At 37.0% G+C, this 18,101-nt stretch overlaps 2 protein-coding genes across 2 annotated transcripts in view; one reads left to right on the top strand and one right to left on the bottom strand.

The window, feature by feature from the left end:
* Window positions 1-18,101, top strand: part of DLC1 (DLC1 Rho GTPase activating protein) — a 479,646-nt gene that overhangs the window by 26,508 nt on the left and 435,037 nt on the right. The gene's annotated exons all lie outside the window — the stretch shown is intronic.
* On the bottom strand, window positions 3,189-4,398 carry C27H8orf48 (chromosome 27 C8orf48 homolog). The gene is given in 3 exon segments (XM_014847811.3): window positions 3,189-3,411; window positions 3,414-3,474; window positions 3,476-4,398. Coding segments are annotated over 3 exon segments (909 nt in total). The 5' UTR covers window positions 4,247-4,398; the 3' UTR covers window positions 3,189-3,334.

Genomic DNA, 18,101 nt, shown 5'->3' with positions numbered 1-18,101 from the left:
CAAGGATGTGGAAGCACTGGAACCTCTGTATGTTGTTGGTGGAAACGTAAAGTGCCATAACTGCTGTGGAAGCAACTAGGCCATTTCTCGAAAAGCTACATGTAAAATTACCATGTGATCCAGCAATTCTACCCTTAAGTATAGACCCAAAAGATTGAAAACGAGTGTTCACACAGGTACTTGTATAACAACGTTCATAGCAGTATTATTCACAACAACCCCAAAGTGGAAACAAGCCAACTGTTCATCAGTAGATAAATAAATAAACATACATCTCATGTATGTACATACAATGGTATATTATACGGCCATAAAAATAAATGAAATTCTGCTAGAACATGGATGATGAAACTTGAAAACACTATGTATTAAAATAAGCCAAACACAAAAGAACAAATATTATGATTCCACTTATCTATCTAGAAATATCTAGAGGTATCTAGAATAAGCAAATTCATAGAGATGGAAAGAACATTAGCAGTTACCAGGGACTGAAGGGAGGGGAGAATGGAGAGTTACGGCTTAAGGGGTCCAGAGTTTCTGTTTGGGGTGATGAAAAATTTTGGAAATAGTGGTAACAGATGCACAACATTGTAAATGTAAGTAGTGCCATTGAATGGTACAATTAGCCAGGGTTAAAAAGGCAAATTTTATGTTATATTATATTTTATATATATATATATTTATACACACAGAGAGAGACAGAGAGATAATCACAAGAAAAAAATAGGAAAAAAACCCAAACCAAGGTGCAGAAGAACATACATAGTAAATTATCTTTGGTGTCTGTATTTGCATAAAGAAACATTGGAAGAATATATACAAAACTAATATAAATGGCTACTTATAGGTAACATGAATATTCAGCCCACACACACTAATCAGGTTCTCCTGGTTAAAATATAGAAATTCTCTGTCCTGGTTGGTAAGTGGCCACTCCCCAATTTCCTGAATTCCCTCTACCTCTGCTCTTACCCCTGGATTCCTGATTGCCCCATGATCCAGCAAGTAAAGAGTTAAGCCTGGCAGGGTAGAGGTCTGGCAGGGCCAACATAGAAGCAAGTGGGAGGGTAACTGGGTGGAAGGGAGACTTTGCGTGCTAAACCTTTTAACAGCCCTGTGATTTTTGAACCATGTAAATATACTACCTATTTACCATAATAAAATATAAAAACTAAACCAAAAAGAAGAAGAAGAAGAATACACCAGCTGGAAACGACAATTAAGAGAATTTCAACAAAACAAACGTGTACTCGTAAACCATAGTGGCACAAAGAACAAGAGGGCTCAGGGAATTGCAATTCTTCTAGACAGGCTTAAATACAGAGGGGAGAGACCAGGAGATGAGCTTAAACAGGTAAATTTAGGCGAGATATTAAAGAACCTCTATGTGGCATTAATTAATTTGAACTATTTCCATAGCACTGACAAACCATTTAGGGTTTTTTGGTTTGTTTTTTTTTTTTTAATCAAGGGAATTACTTGAACAGATTTGCATGTTAGAAAAATAATTCTGACAACTGTATGGAGAACGGACTCAGAAGGAGAGAAATTAGGAGTAGGAGGGCTGAGATGATGAGGAAAGTAGTAATAAGATGGAAATGAGAAGTCAGGGCTAGAAGATACTGAAGAATGATCTAAGGGTCTTACAGAAAAATAATTAGCTTGGGGATTGAGTTAATAAAAAAAGGAGGAACAAAAGATGACTTTAAGAGTTCTAGCTTAGTTGACTAAAGAAGTGGATTTTGACCTTTAATGGGAAAATTCTAAATGGGAAATTATTCAGAATTTTGATTATGTGAAATGTGAATATATTGAGATGCCAAAGATAAAGCATGATGTAATGCAGATTTCAAATAAAGAGTTACTATGAAAATGATAATGATTTGTTTTCCATTTCATTTAGAAATGACTTACTAAGGGGATATATGCTAAATTTTACAGGAAAAAAAGAGTATTTTTACACATAAATAAAGGTCTAAACTCAGAGTAATACTGGAATAGATACAGTGACTGTTTTGTAGTGAGTTTTACAAACAAATGCCTTTTTGATTGTGATAGCTTAGGTGTTATACAAGTAGAAAAATGACCTCTACGTACTGTCACTTATTCTAGGATTTATATTTTTATAGAGAAAGTAAATAATAAATATAATTTCTCAGAATGCCACCTGACATTTTTCCCAATAAATGTATTTCCAAATACCATGGTATTCTTCCGGGGATAATATTGTTTCATCAGAATGGAAAGTAAGATGAACAAGAGACGTTTCATAAAATCTTTATGACCAAAATGGCTTTTTAGATAATTTGTCCAAGCATTCTTCTCTTAATTCTACATCTATTTCCAGCTTCCCGTCTCCACAGCTAAACTTTCAAAGTAATAGCCTATAATAATATTCTTCATTTCCTTCCCCTACATTTATTCCTCAATCCACTTTACATGCCCACTTTCTGTAAGTGAAGTGGTTGTTGCTCACATCAACAGAGGCGGACACATGACTAAGTCACTTCATGTGAACTTTCTGCTGCATTTTCATGCTTAGATAACCCATCCTCCTTGAAATAGTCTCTTTCCTTGGGCTCTATGACACTAAACATTCCTTGTTTCCTTTATCCTTCTGTGATAATTTCTTCTCAACATCCTTTGCTGGCTTATTCTCCTCTATCCAGCCACTGAATTTCTCAGGAGTTAGTCATAGCCCTTCCCCTCTTCTCACTATACTCCCTTCCAGAAGAGCTCACCACATCTATGACCTCAATTTCCAACTAGATGCCAATGATTCCTGACCCTCACCCTTTTATTTCAAATCTCTAGGCTAGAAATTCCTCTAGACTGCAAGCACAAATAACCAAATGTTTCCTTAACCTCTCAATGTGGATGTCTCAAATATACCTCAAGCTAACCGTGTCCAAATAACCCCCCGCTTAATCACTCCTATCAAAGATGATTCTCTTCCAATGTTCCTACCTTAATGAAATCATCATTCATCCAAGCGCACTTAGTAACGTTCTTAAAATTTACCTTTTATTAAATCCCCCTATCTATTTCTTCACCAAAGACTGTCAATTATTTCTTACTAAGTATCTCTTACTTCTGTCTATACTGTCAAAACCCTAGTCCAAACTACCATCATCTCTCTCCTGGATTGTTCTAAAAACTTTGTCACTATTCCAAGTACAATCTTGCCCCCTCAAATCCGAAAAATATATTGGATGGAAAGTTTTTAGTCCTCAAATCTGTGAAGGAAGCATAGTAAAGTCTTGTTAGTTTCCAAAGTGCCTGTAGAAATTATGATAATTATTCAAATACACAACAGAAACAGCTATCCATATTACACATTATCATGAATAAATACCATCTCCAGTTTGGTTAGAGTCAGTAGTTTGAGAAGCGGTAGCGAAAAAGTGAGTGACAAACGTTATCTCCACTTTGCTACATCTCTTGCTCTCTATCTGACCTTTCAAAAACTGAAGTATCCAATCTGACTTTTCTCACTCAGTCTTTTCCAGATCTTTCTGGGGTCATCTGACAGCCTGGGAAGGCCTTGATGCACTTCTCCAATAAGGGTCAGAAAGTCTTTAGTATGAAGATGTTCATCTATCTTCTCTTGGAGTAGAAGTGACTCCAGTAAAGTTTTCTTTCGTTTCAGGAAGGCAGATTGAGCCAGTTCTGCTCTTTTTCTGTTACAACTAGGACACTGAGAAGAAATGTGTTGCTTAGCTGTCGCCACCTGTTTTGCTATTGTCCTCATGTTTTTTAAATAGACTCTGTTCAAAAGCTCATCAGGGACAGTACAGTTTAAGACATCTCTCTCTGAAGGCTCTGCATCCAACCTAAACCGCAGCTTTTTCTGTCTGCTGCTGTTTTTCTCCTTAGAGTTCGCTCTACGATGGATCAGGTTTATCTTAATGGTGCAAAAAGACTGCAGGGCATTCAATTCTCCCTCAGATGCCCGAGTGATTTCTGTTTGAAGTTTAGTGTCTGGTTGGTACTGTTCAGAGTTAGTTTCTTTGCCCTTGAGGTAGTTGATCCATTTTCTACTGAACTTCTCTTCATAATTTTTGTACTCCGAAAGCTCAGATTGCTTGTCTCGATATTCCAAGTATGTAGTGGGCTTTCCACTCTCAGGTTTGCTTCCAGAGGCATGGGGCCAGGGTTGCAGTCTTTCAGAAAAGCTGAATGAACCAGATCTCTGTACCTCGTCAGCAAAGGACTTGAAGGTCTCGTTACAAAGGTCGGCCATAGCCCTGATGTCCGCTTAGGCCAATTTCCCTTGCCCTTCTGAATCCCCGGGCTCCTAGGCAGATAGCCGACACATTACATCACTCTTGGAGTAGAAGTGACTCCAGATCTGCTTTGCTCTGGTCAGGATTGCTTCAGGAACGAGTCAGGCCTGAGCCGGCAGCTGAGCCAGGCTCCTCTTCCGGGATACGCCTTCCCGTTGCCTTGGCAACGCGGGGTGGTCATGCGCAGTAGGTCGCTGCGCCGCACCTCACCCTTTCCCCCGCCTCCCTCAACGCCGATTCCGCCTGCGCAGTTCACGCCGGGTTTGCAGGGACGGCTTCTCCGTTCGCTCTCTGGCTGTTGTTGATTAGTGCAAAACTTAAAAAACTAAAACCTGAGAAAAGGTTGCAAACTCCCTTTTCTCAGGGGTCAAACAAATATACGTGTGTATACGAGAATGCATGCCCCGCCTAAATGTATCCAAATTAAGAACAACAACCCTGCTGGCCAAAAGGCACAAGCAGAAACATGTCTGTCTGTCACTCATATAGCCAGGAGAACACCTATTTGTACGCCATGACTTAGGATAAAAATCAAAGTGCTGAAGCCATCCTAACGACTCCTGCATGACACCTCTTTCTCCAGCCTCATTCTGCACAATTTTCTGTGCTCCAGCATTGGGATGACCTTGCAGTTTTCCCAAATCGCAGGTTTTTGGTTCAAGCAGCTCCCCTTGGACTGGCATGCGAACGCCTGTCCTTCTTTATATGATTAATTACTGCTCCTCCTTCAAGTCCCATTTCCTCAAGAAGGCCTTCATTCCCACTCCCGCCCACAGCACTTTACATCCTTCCTTTCACAGTTTGCAACTATGTGTTTGTAGGAATATTTGATAATGACCCCCACATAGCCACACTAGATCAAAAACTCCGTGAAGGCAGAAACCATGTCACGGGTGCCCAGCATTCAGCAGTTACATAGAAGATGTTTGAGAAATCCCTGTTGAGTAATGCGTTGATTGACTAGGGAAATAGAAATAAATATCACCTCACACAGGTCCAGTGGATTTTCTGGAATAAGTACGATCAGCTCAAGGAACTCCAATCTTTTTTCTTTGTGGACTCCCCAATTTAGGCTGTTACTCATGACATACCCTTTTAAAACAGTCTTTTTAAAAACATGCTAGAGTTTTATCAGTAACTATTCTCAGAAATTATAAAATGTTATCTCTGGAGATGGGCTTTTTCTACATCTTAATAAATATTTGAGTCTAGGTCTTAGTGAGTATCTGAGATAATTTCAAGAGAACGGGCTCTCTCGCTCAATTCCTTCTGTGTGTGTGTGTGTGTGTGCTGTTATTCAAGTCTAGCCAGATATATTTAATGTTGTTTCAAAAATGTCCACTTTGGCAAAGAGTCAAAAGTCTGAAATCTTCAAAAAGCATCTCTCAAATATGAGCCAGCTTCATATTGAAGATAAAGAGATTCCAACTTCATTTATACAACCCAAATTATATTTTATTATATAATATTAGCCTTTAAAAAGAGGTGGCAGATAACTTGTAGATAGTTCCAAGTAATTTCCATATCTGAAAGGCTCAAGATTTTCATTCTTAATTTTTATTTCATAAACCTCCTCCTTTCTCTGAATATTTATGGGTAATTCAATATAATGCACATTTTGCCCCAAAACATTCAGCAAGGGAGCTATACTTTAATTTATATTCATATGTTCTAATATGCTAAATTTAAAAAAAAAGATAACTTTACCCTGTAAGCAGATAAATTTGGGGAAATATCCTGTAATTAACCAATTGCTTTGTAATAACCAGCATGACCCAGTAAACTGTTCAGCACCCTAACATTGTGTTATCTAAGGGAGTAAAATAGCTCAACAGTACTATATCATCATAAACCAAGATTCATGAAGACAGAAGTCAAAATTGGATTTTAAACATAGAAACTATCAGTTTGTATAAACCTTGTACTCTTTACCTTCAACTCTAACTCTATCACAGAATAAAGTTTAAAGGTGACTCTACTTAAAATCCACACTCTTGTTATCCTGGCTATACATGAAATAAAAATATTTGCTTACTCTCTTCCTTGTATATGAGAATTATCAGTGATATATATATGAAAAAAACAGACCATTCTATTAGCAGTACTGGCAAAATCTGTATTTCATATTGTTAAGAGAGATTAAGAGAACTGTGAACAAGTGTAATGTCTTACACTAATTTTTTTTTTAATTGAATGCTTCAAGTGAGAGGGAAAAACCTCAGGAATGCAGAAAAGGGAAACGGGAGTGGAGAGTAGCAACTTTCTATCTTATCTAAAATCTTTTTATCCTGTAACAGTCGATACAAATCATTCCTACTTACTATACTGAAAGCAGATTTAATCAAGATTTGCAGGAAAAAAAATATAGTATGACATTTTAAACATTTTATTGTTTTTATCAGGAAAAAAACCCCAAGGGATTGACAGAGGAAATATTTATAGCCTTCCCAGAAAATGCATAGCAATATTTCAGTGTCTCGATAACTTTGTTACATAATTACTTATTCTGTATTTAGCAAATGTCTATGAACCTTGGAGCAGTTTTTTTTGCAAAACCAAAACTAATTATCTAAAACTAAAATTAATTAACCAAGACTAAAACACATTATCCAATGAACACTCAAATGTGCAAAGAAAATGGTGCACATTTTTTTCCTGTTATTAATGTAATCTTCCTTACAAGTTCTCACCCATTTTGGTAGCTATGCAAAACCATTAACTGGATGATTAATGATATCCCAGACAGTCCTATGTCAGTCAGTCTCATTTTGACAAATATTTAGTCAATGCTAAATTTAGCTCCATAACAGAGCTATTCCTTCCTCCCAGGATGGTATCTTCCTAGAGGGGCAAACTTTACCTTTGGGACATTCGGCATACGGGGCCCTGACTTTGTGCTGATCCTTTAGCTGGTCTCCAGCGCATAGTGCAGGTGGTCCATGGGTGTGTGCTGTTTTCCACCAAGTCACAGTTAGTCAGGTTCTTTCCAGGGTCCTAACAAAATCCAAGGCTAGTGGAACTTGTCACAACCTTTCCTGGCTATGGTGCCTAGGTCATGACACCCAGTGGTACTTTGGCTCCCTCCTGGAGGCTGGCTCTGTTTCTTTCAAAAACATGCTGAGAAGTGGCAGAGAAAATGGCAGATGTGCTCCAGCACCCAGCACAGCCTATAGCCCTTGCCGCTTCACTATCTTTCAGACTTCCTCTGGCAAACTCTTCCTCCAGCAATCTCAAGCATCTTGGCATCTCTTAGGCTCTGATGGGGTCGCCAGGGTCCTTTATAGAGCATGTTGTGGCTGAAGGCTGCCTGGGGTGGGGGTGGGACAGGATGGAAGGGAAGGAGACAAATCAGATGCCCCTGGCCTAACCGTGCTATGGTGCTACTGTTATTTTCCTGCTGTCACTGTATCTTCCCTCATAGTTCTCAACAGGGAGTGGGGCAAAAGCTCTTCTTCTAGCCTTTCCTCAACAATCAAATATGCTTTGCAGATATGGGGCTTAAACCTGGAGACAGGAACTGAAAACAAATTAGACTTCCTGTGCGACTCCCTTTCTCTCTCATTTCTCTTTCCTTGGAGGAAGAAGGGCATGCCTTTAGCTTCTTCCTGTCTGACAAGCAATTCACCTCCTTGCCAAGGAGGCGTTTGGCCTGTATCTCTTCCTGGGGCCATTGTGGTATACAGGGTAGCAGGAAAGAATCTAGTTTATGAATATGGGAAATTAAGTTGACAGATCCTTAAAAAATATTCTACCCTTTACATAAACTTCACAACACTGTACTTGGTTCTGTGCATCAAGCAAAATGAAATATTATTTCTACTCCTAAGGGGCTAAGATGGATATGTCAGGAATCTCACTGTGAGAAACCATTTTTTGTGAAGGCAAGAATCTTAACATCACTCATGGTAAAAAATGATTTCAATACAGGGCAGTGGTTGTTCTTCATTTCTGTGAAATGTTTCTACTTTGCAAATATCTCAATCTTTCCATTTTTTCCTATGTGTCTTCAGTTTTATAATTTTTCTGAAATTGATTAATTGCCTTATGAAGAGCTGCTTTTTACTTTAATGGCTATTGTTTTGCAAAGGTATTATACATTTATCGTAAATACTTTAAAAGATAAAGACAAACCACAAATACTGATTTTAAGTAAAAGTTACCTGAATTCTGACTTCCCAAAAGATTCTACCATAAACACTTATAAAACATTGTATGCTTTTCCTTGAATAATTTTTGCTAATAAAATCTAGATTATGTTTAATTATGGTTTTATGAACTATTTTCTTCAGTTAGTAATAATAGGAACACTTTTCCATTCAATTTATAAAAATACTTTCTCAACATAATCTTAAAGGCTGTATTACACTATTGAATTTATTTAACTAGTTGAATTATTTAGACAGGAGTTATTTCCAGTTTTTTGCTTCTAAAAATTATTAGAAGAAACTTATACACATTCATAGCTATACATACTGGATAAATTCTGGAAATTGTAATTGACAGGTCAAGATGTAGGTACAGTTTTAAGGCTTTTGAGACACAAACACCTCCTCCTCACTTTTTACCCCCTACTTCAAGATAAAAAAAATCAAGATATGATACTATTTTATCCATAAATACTTCAGCTTATATCTCTAGAAGAGAGGGCCTTTGTAAAAATGTGATTACCACATCTAAAATGTGATAATTCCTTAATATCCTCTACTGATTATTCTGTATTTGAATTTCTCTGATTATCTCAAAAATGCCTTTTTGCAAGTTGCAGTGTTTGAATCAAGGTCCCTTGGCTGCATTTGGCTGATATAGTGCTCAAGGCTCTTTAACCCACTGCGCTTCCAAAGTGTGAACAATTTAAAAAACAACAAAGAAAAGAAGGAAAAGGCAGAGCAGTTTAGCTTTCTTCTCTGTATCTACCATTATGTGCCCTATAGAAAATCGTTATTTTAAAATTGTTTATCCTTCTAATTTTCTTTTTGAAATTATAAATCATTAAACATTTGTGTCTCCTTTCTTACAAAAACAAATATTCGGCATACTCTACACATTGCTTTGCACTTTTTTTTTCATTAAAAATACATCCTGGATATCACTTCATATCAGCATATAGACATCTTCCTCATTTCTCTTTACCACTGCACAGTATTCCATCGTGGAAATGTACCACAGTTATCCCCACATTTTGATGAGCATTTTGCTTTTATAAGAAATCAAATTTTTCTTTGTATTTGTGGAGATAGATCTCCAGGATTATTCTTAGGAGTGAGATTAGCGGATCAAAGGATAAAGGCACGTGTAGTTTTTTTTTTTTTTTTCACATTTCCAAATTCCCCTCTAAAGGGGGGTCTACATTTTGCGTTCCTCCCAGCGATGTATGAGAGTGCCTGTTCCCAAGAGCCCGGCTGACAAGATATGTACTCGAATTTACGGATTTTTGTGAATCTAATGGATGAGAAATGGTATCTCATTGTGATTTTAAGTTGAATTCTTCTCATTTTGAGTGAGACTGAACACCATTTCATGTGTATAGGGTCATTTACATTTCTCTTTTTTTAAGTAATTTTATTGAGATTATAATGGTCTATAACATTGTGTAGTTTCAGGTGTACATTACTGTTTATCAATTCCTGAATACACTTCATCGTGCCCATCCCCAGTAGTCTAATTTTTATCCATCACCATACGTGTGTGCCCCTTTGTCCCTTCTACTCTGGTAATCTGTTCTCTTTATCCAAGTATTTGTAATCTTCCATATATGAGTGAAATCATGCAATATTTGTCTTTCTCTGTCTGGCTTATTTCGCTAAACATTTACGTTTCTTTTTATGTATAATGTCTATTCATTTCTTTCACCTATTTTTACATAGAATTTTAGTTTTATTCTTCTCAAGTCTTAACAGCACTTAAAAGCTCTTTGATTTTGGAAATAGTATCCATTTGTCTGTGACATAAGTTCCAAATGATTTTCCCAGTTTGTCTTTTTATTTTCCTATGCTGGTTTTTGCCATGCAAAAGTTTAATTTTTTTATTTCATATATCAAACTTATCAATATTTGTTCTTATTGCTCTTGGATTCTTAGTCACGTTTGGAATAATTTCCTCTACTCCCCTGTTATAAATAAACTCACCCGTGTTTTCTTACAGTGCTTGTGATTCTTGTTATTCCCTTGCTTTAAAACTCTGATCCTGGGGCCGGCTCCGTCGCCGAGTGGTTAAGTTCACGCGCTCCGCTGCGGCGGCCCAGGGTTCGGATCCCGGGCGCAGTCATGGCACTGCTGGTCAGGCCAGGTAGAGGTGGCGTCCCACATCCCACAGCTAGAAGGACATGCAACTAAGGTATACAACTGTGTACAGGGGGGTTTGGGGAGATAAAAGCAGAAAAAAAAAAAAAAAAGATTGGCAACAGTTGTTAGCCCAGGTGCCAATCTTTAAAAAAAAAAAACTCTGATCCTTTTATAGTTCCTTCTCTACTACAATATGGAGAATGATTCTAATTTTACATTTTTCCATATGGCCATCCACTGATCCCAACAATACTTAGTAAACTGTTCTTTGTTACCCCCCTGTCTTTACATGCTTTTTCATAAATTCCCACACGCACTGCACTGAGGTTTGTTTCTTTTTCTGGAATTTCAACTCTAGTACATTGGTCTGTCTTTCTAGTCACATACCAATACCATGCTGTTTTAATAGGCTCTGTAATATGTTTTAACATCTCATAGGGCCTGACCCCTCGCCTTCATTTTCAAGAATTGTGTGGATGTTCTTATTTGTTATTTTTCCAAATGAGCTTTATAACCACCTTGTCTTGTTCCAGGATAACAGTAAAGTACATAACGGTATTTTAATGGAATGCACTAAATTTATAATCATTGGGAATTTTTTTTAAACAGTTCTCCCTATCCAGTAATATATCTTTCTATGCATTCAAGTGTACTTTGGGATCTTTTGGGTGGTTTTCCTCATTTAGGTTCTGTCCGTTTCTTTTTAAGTTTATGTATTTTGTTTTATACACTTTTGTTTTAGTGGTTGTAAAGCAAGTAGTTTCTTCTACTATATCTTCTATCTGGTTATTATTTGTTTGCTAGAATGCTACAGGTTTCTGTATTTTTGTTTTATAGCCGGCTAGGTGAGTAAATTTTTATTGCCTAGAGTAGCTTTTTATTTTATTAAGGTTGTTAATTTTTAAATGGACTTGTTTCTTTCTTTTGCCATACAGCTATGAATTTTAATACATGTAACAACCACCAAAATCAGTATACAGAGTTCCCTTGTGGTATATCCCTTATGGCCACTCCCTCAACCTACCAGTAACACGGTCTATAAGAGTTTTCTCATTGATTTTGTCCTGCGGTTTTCCAGATATATAGTCACATTATCTACAAGTTAAGATAGCCCCTTCCTTCCTAATTCTTATTCCTCTGATTGCTTTCTCTTATCTATTTTCTTTATCTAATACCTCCACCACACTGTGAGGTAGTGGTAAGGTTAGTAATCTTACCCATGTTAAAAATTGGACATTTACCTTTGTCTTTACAAATTTGTAAATGAATATAAAACTTCTCATAGTTTAGAAATGTTTTTGAACTTAGAAAAACAAAAAATCAAAATGATCTGTGTGACACAAAATTGTCCTATAAAATGCTATTATAGCAAAACTCTGGGAGATAGATAAATGGATAAACAGTTGAGGAAATTCATAAATTAATAGAGAATAAACTCTCCAATTAAAGACTTCAAATAAATCTGTCATCTATGTCCTTTCAATATTGCCAGAGTATTATTCACTTTACCTAGAAATCGTGTTTTAAAAACTTGAGTTTGAATAAAATTCAATCCTGCAAATGTAGTGGGTTTTTATTTTTAAATAATTTCTAAATATGTGATATTTATCTGAATTTTTTCTAAATAGACAAAGTGATTTATACATCACTGGCATAATATAAATTAGCAACTCAGTTGGAGTCTGGGTGTTCCAAATGTCACAATTTTAACCAACATATTTTTTAGAATGAAGAAAAAGAAGCATAATCTCAGTTATCTTTTTTTAAAGGAAATTATCAGAGATGTGTGGATCATTGTGTGTGTGTGTGTGATGTGTTAATTTGCTAGAGTTGCTGTAATAAAGCATCACAAACTGAGTGGCTTAAAAAAACAGAAATTATCTCACAGTCTGGAAGATAGGAGTCCAAAATCAAGGCATTGGTAGAGTTGGTTCCTTCTGAGGTCTATGAGGGAACGATATGTTCTGGGCCTCTCTCCTTGACTTTGGATGGCCATCCCCATGTTCATATGAGGTTCTCCCTGTCTGGTGTCTCTTTGTCCAAATTTCAGCTTTTCATAAAGACACCAGCCGTATTGATGCCCAATATTGGTATCTCATCCTAACAACCTCATTTTAACTTGATTATCTCTCTAAAGACCATGTCTCCAAATAAAGTCACATTCAGAGGTACTGGAGGTTAGGACTTCCATATAAGAATTTGGGGGGATACAATTCAACCTATAGTATGTGGTTTATATGAAAACCAAATTAAAGGCTAGTTAGACAGCCTGCCTCTGGGATAGGCTTTTAGTATAAAACTGCTAGTGATTTGCTAAGGGAGAAAAATAGAATTGTCGAATATAGGGACTTAAGACAAACTGCTTTATAGGTGTACCTGGAGCTACATTCTAGCAATTTTGACTTTGTTAATTAAGAAGCACTTTTGCCTCAGATGAAGGCCCGTGGGGAGCCTTGTGAATGCAAGTGATCTTCTCTGACACTATCATAAACTTGACTGGCCAGCCTACAGAGTATTTGCTCACATCTAGTGTTTTAAGAAAGAAATTAGTGTTCTTATTGGAAAATAGGTAAAATTTGAAATTTTCATTTTAAACAGTTCTTTTACAATATCTTGATTGGTGTAGTATTTTGGGATTTTTAATGCTTTTAGGCATTAAGCAATGACTTCCTACTACTCCTTCTGAGTATTTGATAAAATCCTGAACCAGTGTAGATCATAAATTACTCACATATTTTAGAAATAGATATCTCCAATATATTTAGGTGCATCGATGGTGATATTCTTCACAACAAATAATGTTAAATATGAATTTGAATTGTATGGTCTCTTTGGCTATTTTGTCTTGAAAATTCTATGACAGTAACATGATGGATAGGTTTTCTAGCCTTATTTATTCCCTCTTCATTATAGTTCAAGTTCAGAACGGTTCTCAGCAACTTTATGCAATTTTACACAGTTAAGACCCTGAGCCTTCGGGCAATACTATTTAAAACTGATCTTCGTATCTAGGAAATTAATATAAATCAGAACCAAATTATAATTTATTTCTCTTCAAAGCACAGAGGATGTATGAAATGAATTCAAAAATGTTGCCATTAATTTGAATTTGAGTTACATACTTTTGTGTTTTCCAGGCGGGACAGAGTTCTGTGGCTCTGGATGATTGGGAAAAAGATTGGAATTTATAGTAGTTGTCCTGAAATCTACTACATAGAATTATTTTTCTTTTACTCAATATCTTTGCAAAGCATTCTACTGTAATTTTTCTACATACAAAGTAAGCTTTCACTGTAAAATGAATATTCATATGATTGCATAGGGTTGAATGACATAGAAATTGCAAATAATTTCATTTGAGACCGATCTTTGTAGAACTATTTTATTGAAGTGTTCAAAGCAATCATAAAAATATCACTATGCTCCGGAAAGACATCTAATGTAATAAATTGAGCTCACAGCCTCAACTTACTTTATCTCCTTATTTTAGATAGCCATTTTCCAAAAACAAACTCTATCACTGAAGAATGTAAGACTGTTTCTTCAGAGCCTTCCATGCTTAACTTGAAAGCTGTCAACCCAGGAGGCTGAAACAGAGCAAGATTATGAAACCTGAGTGAATGGCTCATTCTTTGCGCCCATGCCCTTGCTGCATGCTGCCCCGTGGTACAAGCCTGAGAGGTATGCACTATGATAGCTAATGAAGCACGTCCTTTATGTCCCACTGGCCAGAACTCTTATTTGAAGCCTGTATATTATGCCGCTGAACTCTCACAATGTCAGCCTTTGTTCTGGCTAGCAGAGGCTGTTTCTTGTCTTTTCTGTGGCTGAATTTCATGCGTCAAACTTGTTAGACCCTTTACTAATAAGCGAGGCTATATGTCATTAAACTAATTTCTGTTGTTTGTAAAGTTGTTTTTCTTTGTTTGGCTTTGTCTGCCCTTTTTTTATTATAGCACCCTCCCCAAGCCAAGAATATATAATTTTGAAACTTCTTGGAGATGATAGAAGCTTGGAGATGAATGCTACTGACTCTGCTACAAGTTCCTTTTCTGTATTAAATATAGTGATAACAATTAACATTATAAGAACAAAAACAAGAATAAAACTCATCCAGAATGAAGAGAATGGCATCAAATGGATTAAAATCCATCAGACAGCCTAATCCTTAATATAACTGAGACATACTAAAATTGGTCCACGCTTGTTGTATTTTAACGTATTATTCTCATACTATGCTGTCTGATTAGGTATCTTCTTTTCCTCAACTGCTATTATATGGATATGTCCCAATGCAAGCTTTGGTAAAGTGACCTAAAGAACAATTGAGAGTGATTCCCACAGCGCTCTATAAAACGTGGACTTCAGTTAACCGAAATACAAACAAGAAATCTTAAGTAGTCCCTCAGAGCCTATACATCTTAAAAAGGAAAAATGATGACCCCTCCCCAAACTTAAGTTGTATCACTTCTGTTTCTTGCAATGTAATAGGGACAGAAGCACCCACCTCTTAGGGTGGTGTTAAGTATTAAATGAGATAGAATAGACTAAACCTTATTATCCAGCACATGGTAGTTGCAGTCACTATCAATACTATTCTGGAATAGATTTAATAGGGAACCTGAACACAGATCCTTCTAATACTGGCCCCTCCATTGTGAGTTATCTAATTTTAATAAGCTTTTTACTTTTCTGATTCTTAAGTTTTGCATTTGTATCCTACCTGCCTAGTAAGATTTGTCCAAAGCATTAATTACAAAATGCTTTGAACAACAGATAAGTACAAACGTACACGTTACTTCCCCGAATGAAAAGAGAAAATGAAGTGATGAAAACACATCAACTCCTTGGGCCCTGTGATCTCAACATTTCTACCATCTTCATATTTTTTCTGATTTTCTGACCTCCCAATTTAAGTGAGCTTATCAAGTGTTTCAGGGCAATAGACTATAAATGCCAGAAAAGTAAATCTCACAATGCCAGCCTTTGTTCTAACTAGCAGAAGCTGACTTCTCTCATTTTCCTTTGCTAAAATGCATGCATCAAACTTGTTAAACTCTTTAAGTGCAAACGCACGTCCCTCCATAGAATTTATTTTACTTTCTTCCTCTTTTCATTTAGATTAAAAAATGTTTTCTGGGGCCAGACCCATGGCCTAGTGGTTTAGCTCAGTGCAGTCCACTTTGGCAACTCTGGTTCATGGGTTCAGATCCCGGGCACCGACCTACGCCACTCAGCAGCCAAGCTGTGGCAGCAACCCACATATAAAAAATAGAGAAGGATTGGCACAGATGTTAGCCCAGGACAAATCTTCCTAAATCAAAAAAAAGAGGAAGATTGGCAACAGATGTTAGCTCTGGTTGAATCTTCCTCAGAAAAAATAAAGAAGAAAAAAATGTTTTCTATCAAATTTTCTAATCTTTGGTTAAGGAAAATGCTGTCACGAATAAAGCTAAAATCTGAATTAGCTTCGGATTTTTATTTCATGTTAGGACATATGTAATAGCATTATAACATATTCATATAATGTAATCACGATATTCATAATAGCGTTAATGCATTTGTGTCAGACCTGCAGTATTTCCAATAATTGCTTAATCACCTCTTCCCATCGCATATCAAGATATTTTGTAAAGTACACCTAAAAAAATCCGTATTTAATTCCAACAAAAACATTATGGAATATAATGATGTCCCTCTTCCCCATTCCTCCTCTAATACTTACGTTGTTTAGAAGTGAGTTAAAGATCAAAATCAATTTGAGAGTGGAAATTGTTTGGACTAGGAGTTGAAAACTGCCAACCTTTAAAAGATTATGTGTAGATCTTCATTTCTAAGTGGGTCACTGTCTCACAGGAAAAGATATCTAGGTAAGTGTCTATTTTATACTTCACAAGTATATCTGAGCAAAATGATTAATCAAAGTAAAGAAAAATTCCATGAGATTGACAGGCTATTTTGTCAATATTTTTGGCCATTTATGCTCCAAATTCTCATCTTGATTGAATGTTTCTCAGGGTAGGTATTATTTTTTCATCTGTTTGGCATGTCCACCCCACTCCCAACCCTGGCGTGAACTGTATCTCATAATCAGTTCTGCCACGACCCAGTGACTCAGGGCATAGTGCTCTAAGGCATGCAGAGCAAAAGGAATTCAAAAGGAATGCTGAGCAACATACTTCCATTTATATAGTATTCCATTTCTCATAAGAGGACAGCAAATTTAAAAACTGTTTGAAATAATTTGATTTCCTTCATTTTCTCCTACCGCTAATAAGTATTTGAAGATACTTAAGCCATCAAAGACCTAAAATTATTAGATGTTGAAAGTCATCAGACAATAACAGAAATTTGGTAATTGGAGTATTAAACTGTGATCGTGAGCTTATAAACTCATGAAACACAGGGCAGAAGCCTGCAAATGAGCCAAGGAGTCTGGCTCCTTGGAGTCATCCTTGGGGTCTTCCTCTCCTCCATCAAATGTTCCAATCAGTCTTAAAGTCCTGTAATGACACGTCTCCAAACTGGCTGCTTCTCTTCAGTCTCTGCAGGCCCTTCTCAAATCCCCTGGGATGAGGTGCCATCATTTTTCACTGGATCTAATGCACCTGTCTTCAAGATGGCCTCACAACCTCTAGCCTCTTCCCACACCCTTCCCGTCCTTCCTTCTACTCCAACTCCTTTCTGAATAGTTATCCACACACTGCCGCCAGAAGGAAGCACAGCTCAGACTCCGCCCCCCGCCCCCCCCCCCCGCCCCCCGCCGTTTCATGTTTCCTGTTGCTTCTCCTCATTTTGTCTTTCCTGAAACCATTAGCGGATATGCATTGGCTTTTTCAGATTGAAAACAAAACACACAACAAAGCCAGGGAGACATTCAGGATAATATAGTCACTAAAGGCTTTAAGTAAAAATACTTCAGGAAAAAAGATAAAGGAAATTGTTTAAACAGCTGAAAATTCCCCTGAGTGATAGAACAGTCAGTACTCAACAGCAGCTTTTCCTCTGCCTCCTACTCCATTCTCCCAGCTGATTACTACTCATCCTTCAGGTCTCAGCTTATCTATCACTCCTTCAAACAAGCCTTTCCCTCAGACCCCTAGTACTCGTCCTTTCAGTACCAGACCATGCATGTAACCATCACCACCTTAAAAATAAGTTCACAATCATGTGATAAGTTGTTTACTCTTTGTGGTAACTGATGACAAGCTCTACCAGGGCCGGAAAAAGTCTGTCTTCTCCAAATTTGAATTATACATCTTGCACATATCCCACCATCGATAAATTTTGAAAATAATAAATCAATCAAATGATTAAATAATCGATTTGACAGTCTGGCAGTAGTTCTGGCAAGTCTGCAGCATCTCTGACAGCACCCCTCTCAGAAGTAGGCCTATGTTGTCCCTACTTTTACTTTGCATGTAATGGTCATTCAGGTTCTTGAAGCAGTTGACTGCCCAGGCCTCAGTCAGTAAAGAGAATGCCTGTCAGGTGTCCAGCCTGTGTCTGGTTTGGGGTCCTAATCCCTGGC

This window comes from Equus asinus, chromosome 27, assembly GCF_041296235.1.
Source record: "Equus asinus isolate D_3611 breed Donkey chromosome 27, EquAss-T2T_v2, whole genome shotgun sequence".
Classification (NCBI taxonomy): domain Eukaryota; kingdom Metazoa; phylum Chordata; class Mammalia; order Perissodactyla; family Equidae; genus Equus; species Equus asinus.
Note: the sequence above shows the minus strand (reverse complement) of the source record. Positions and strands in the feature narration are given on the sequence as shown.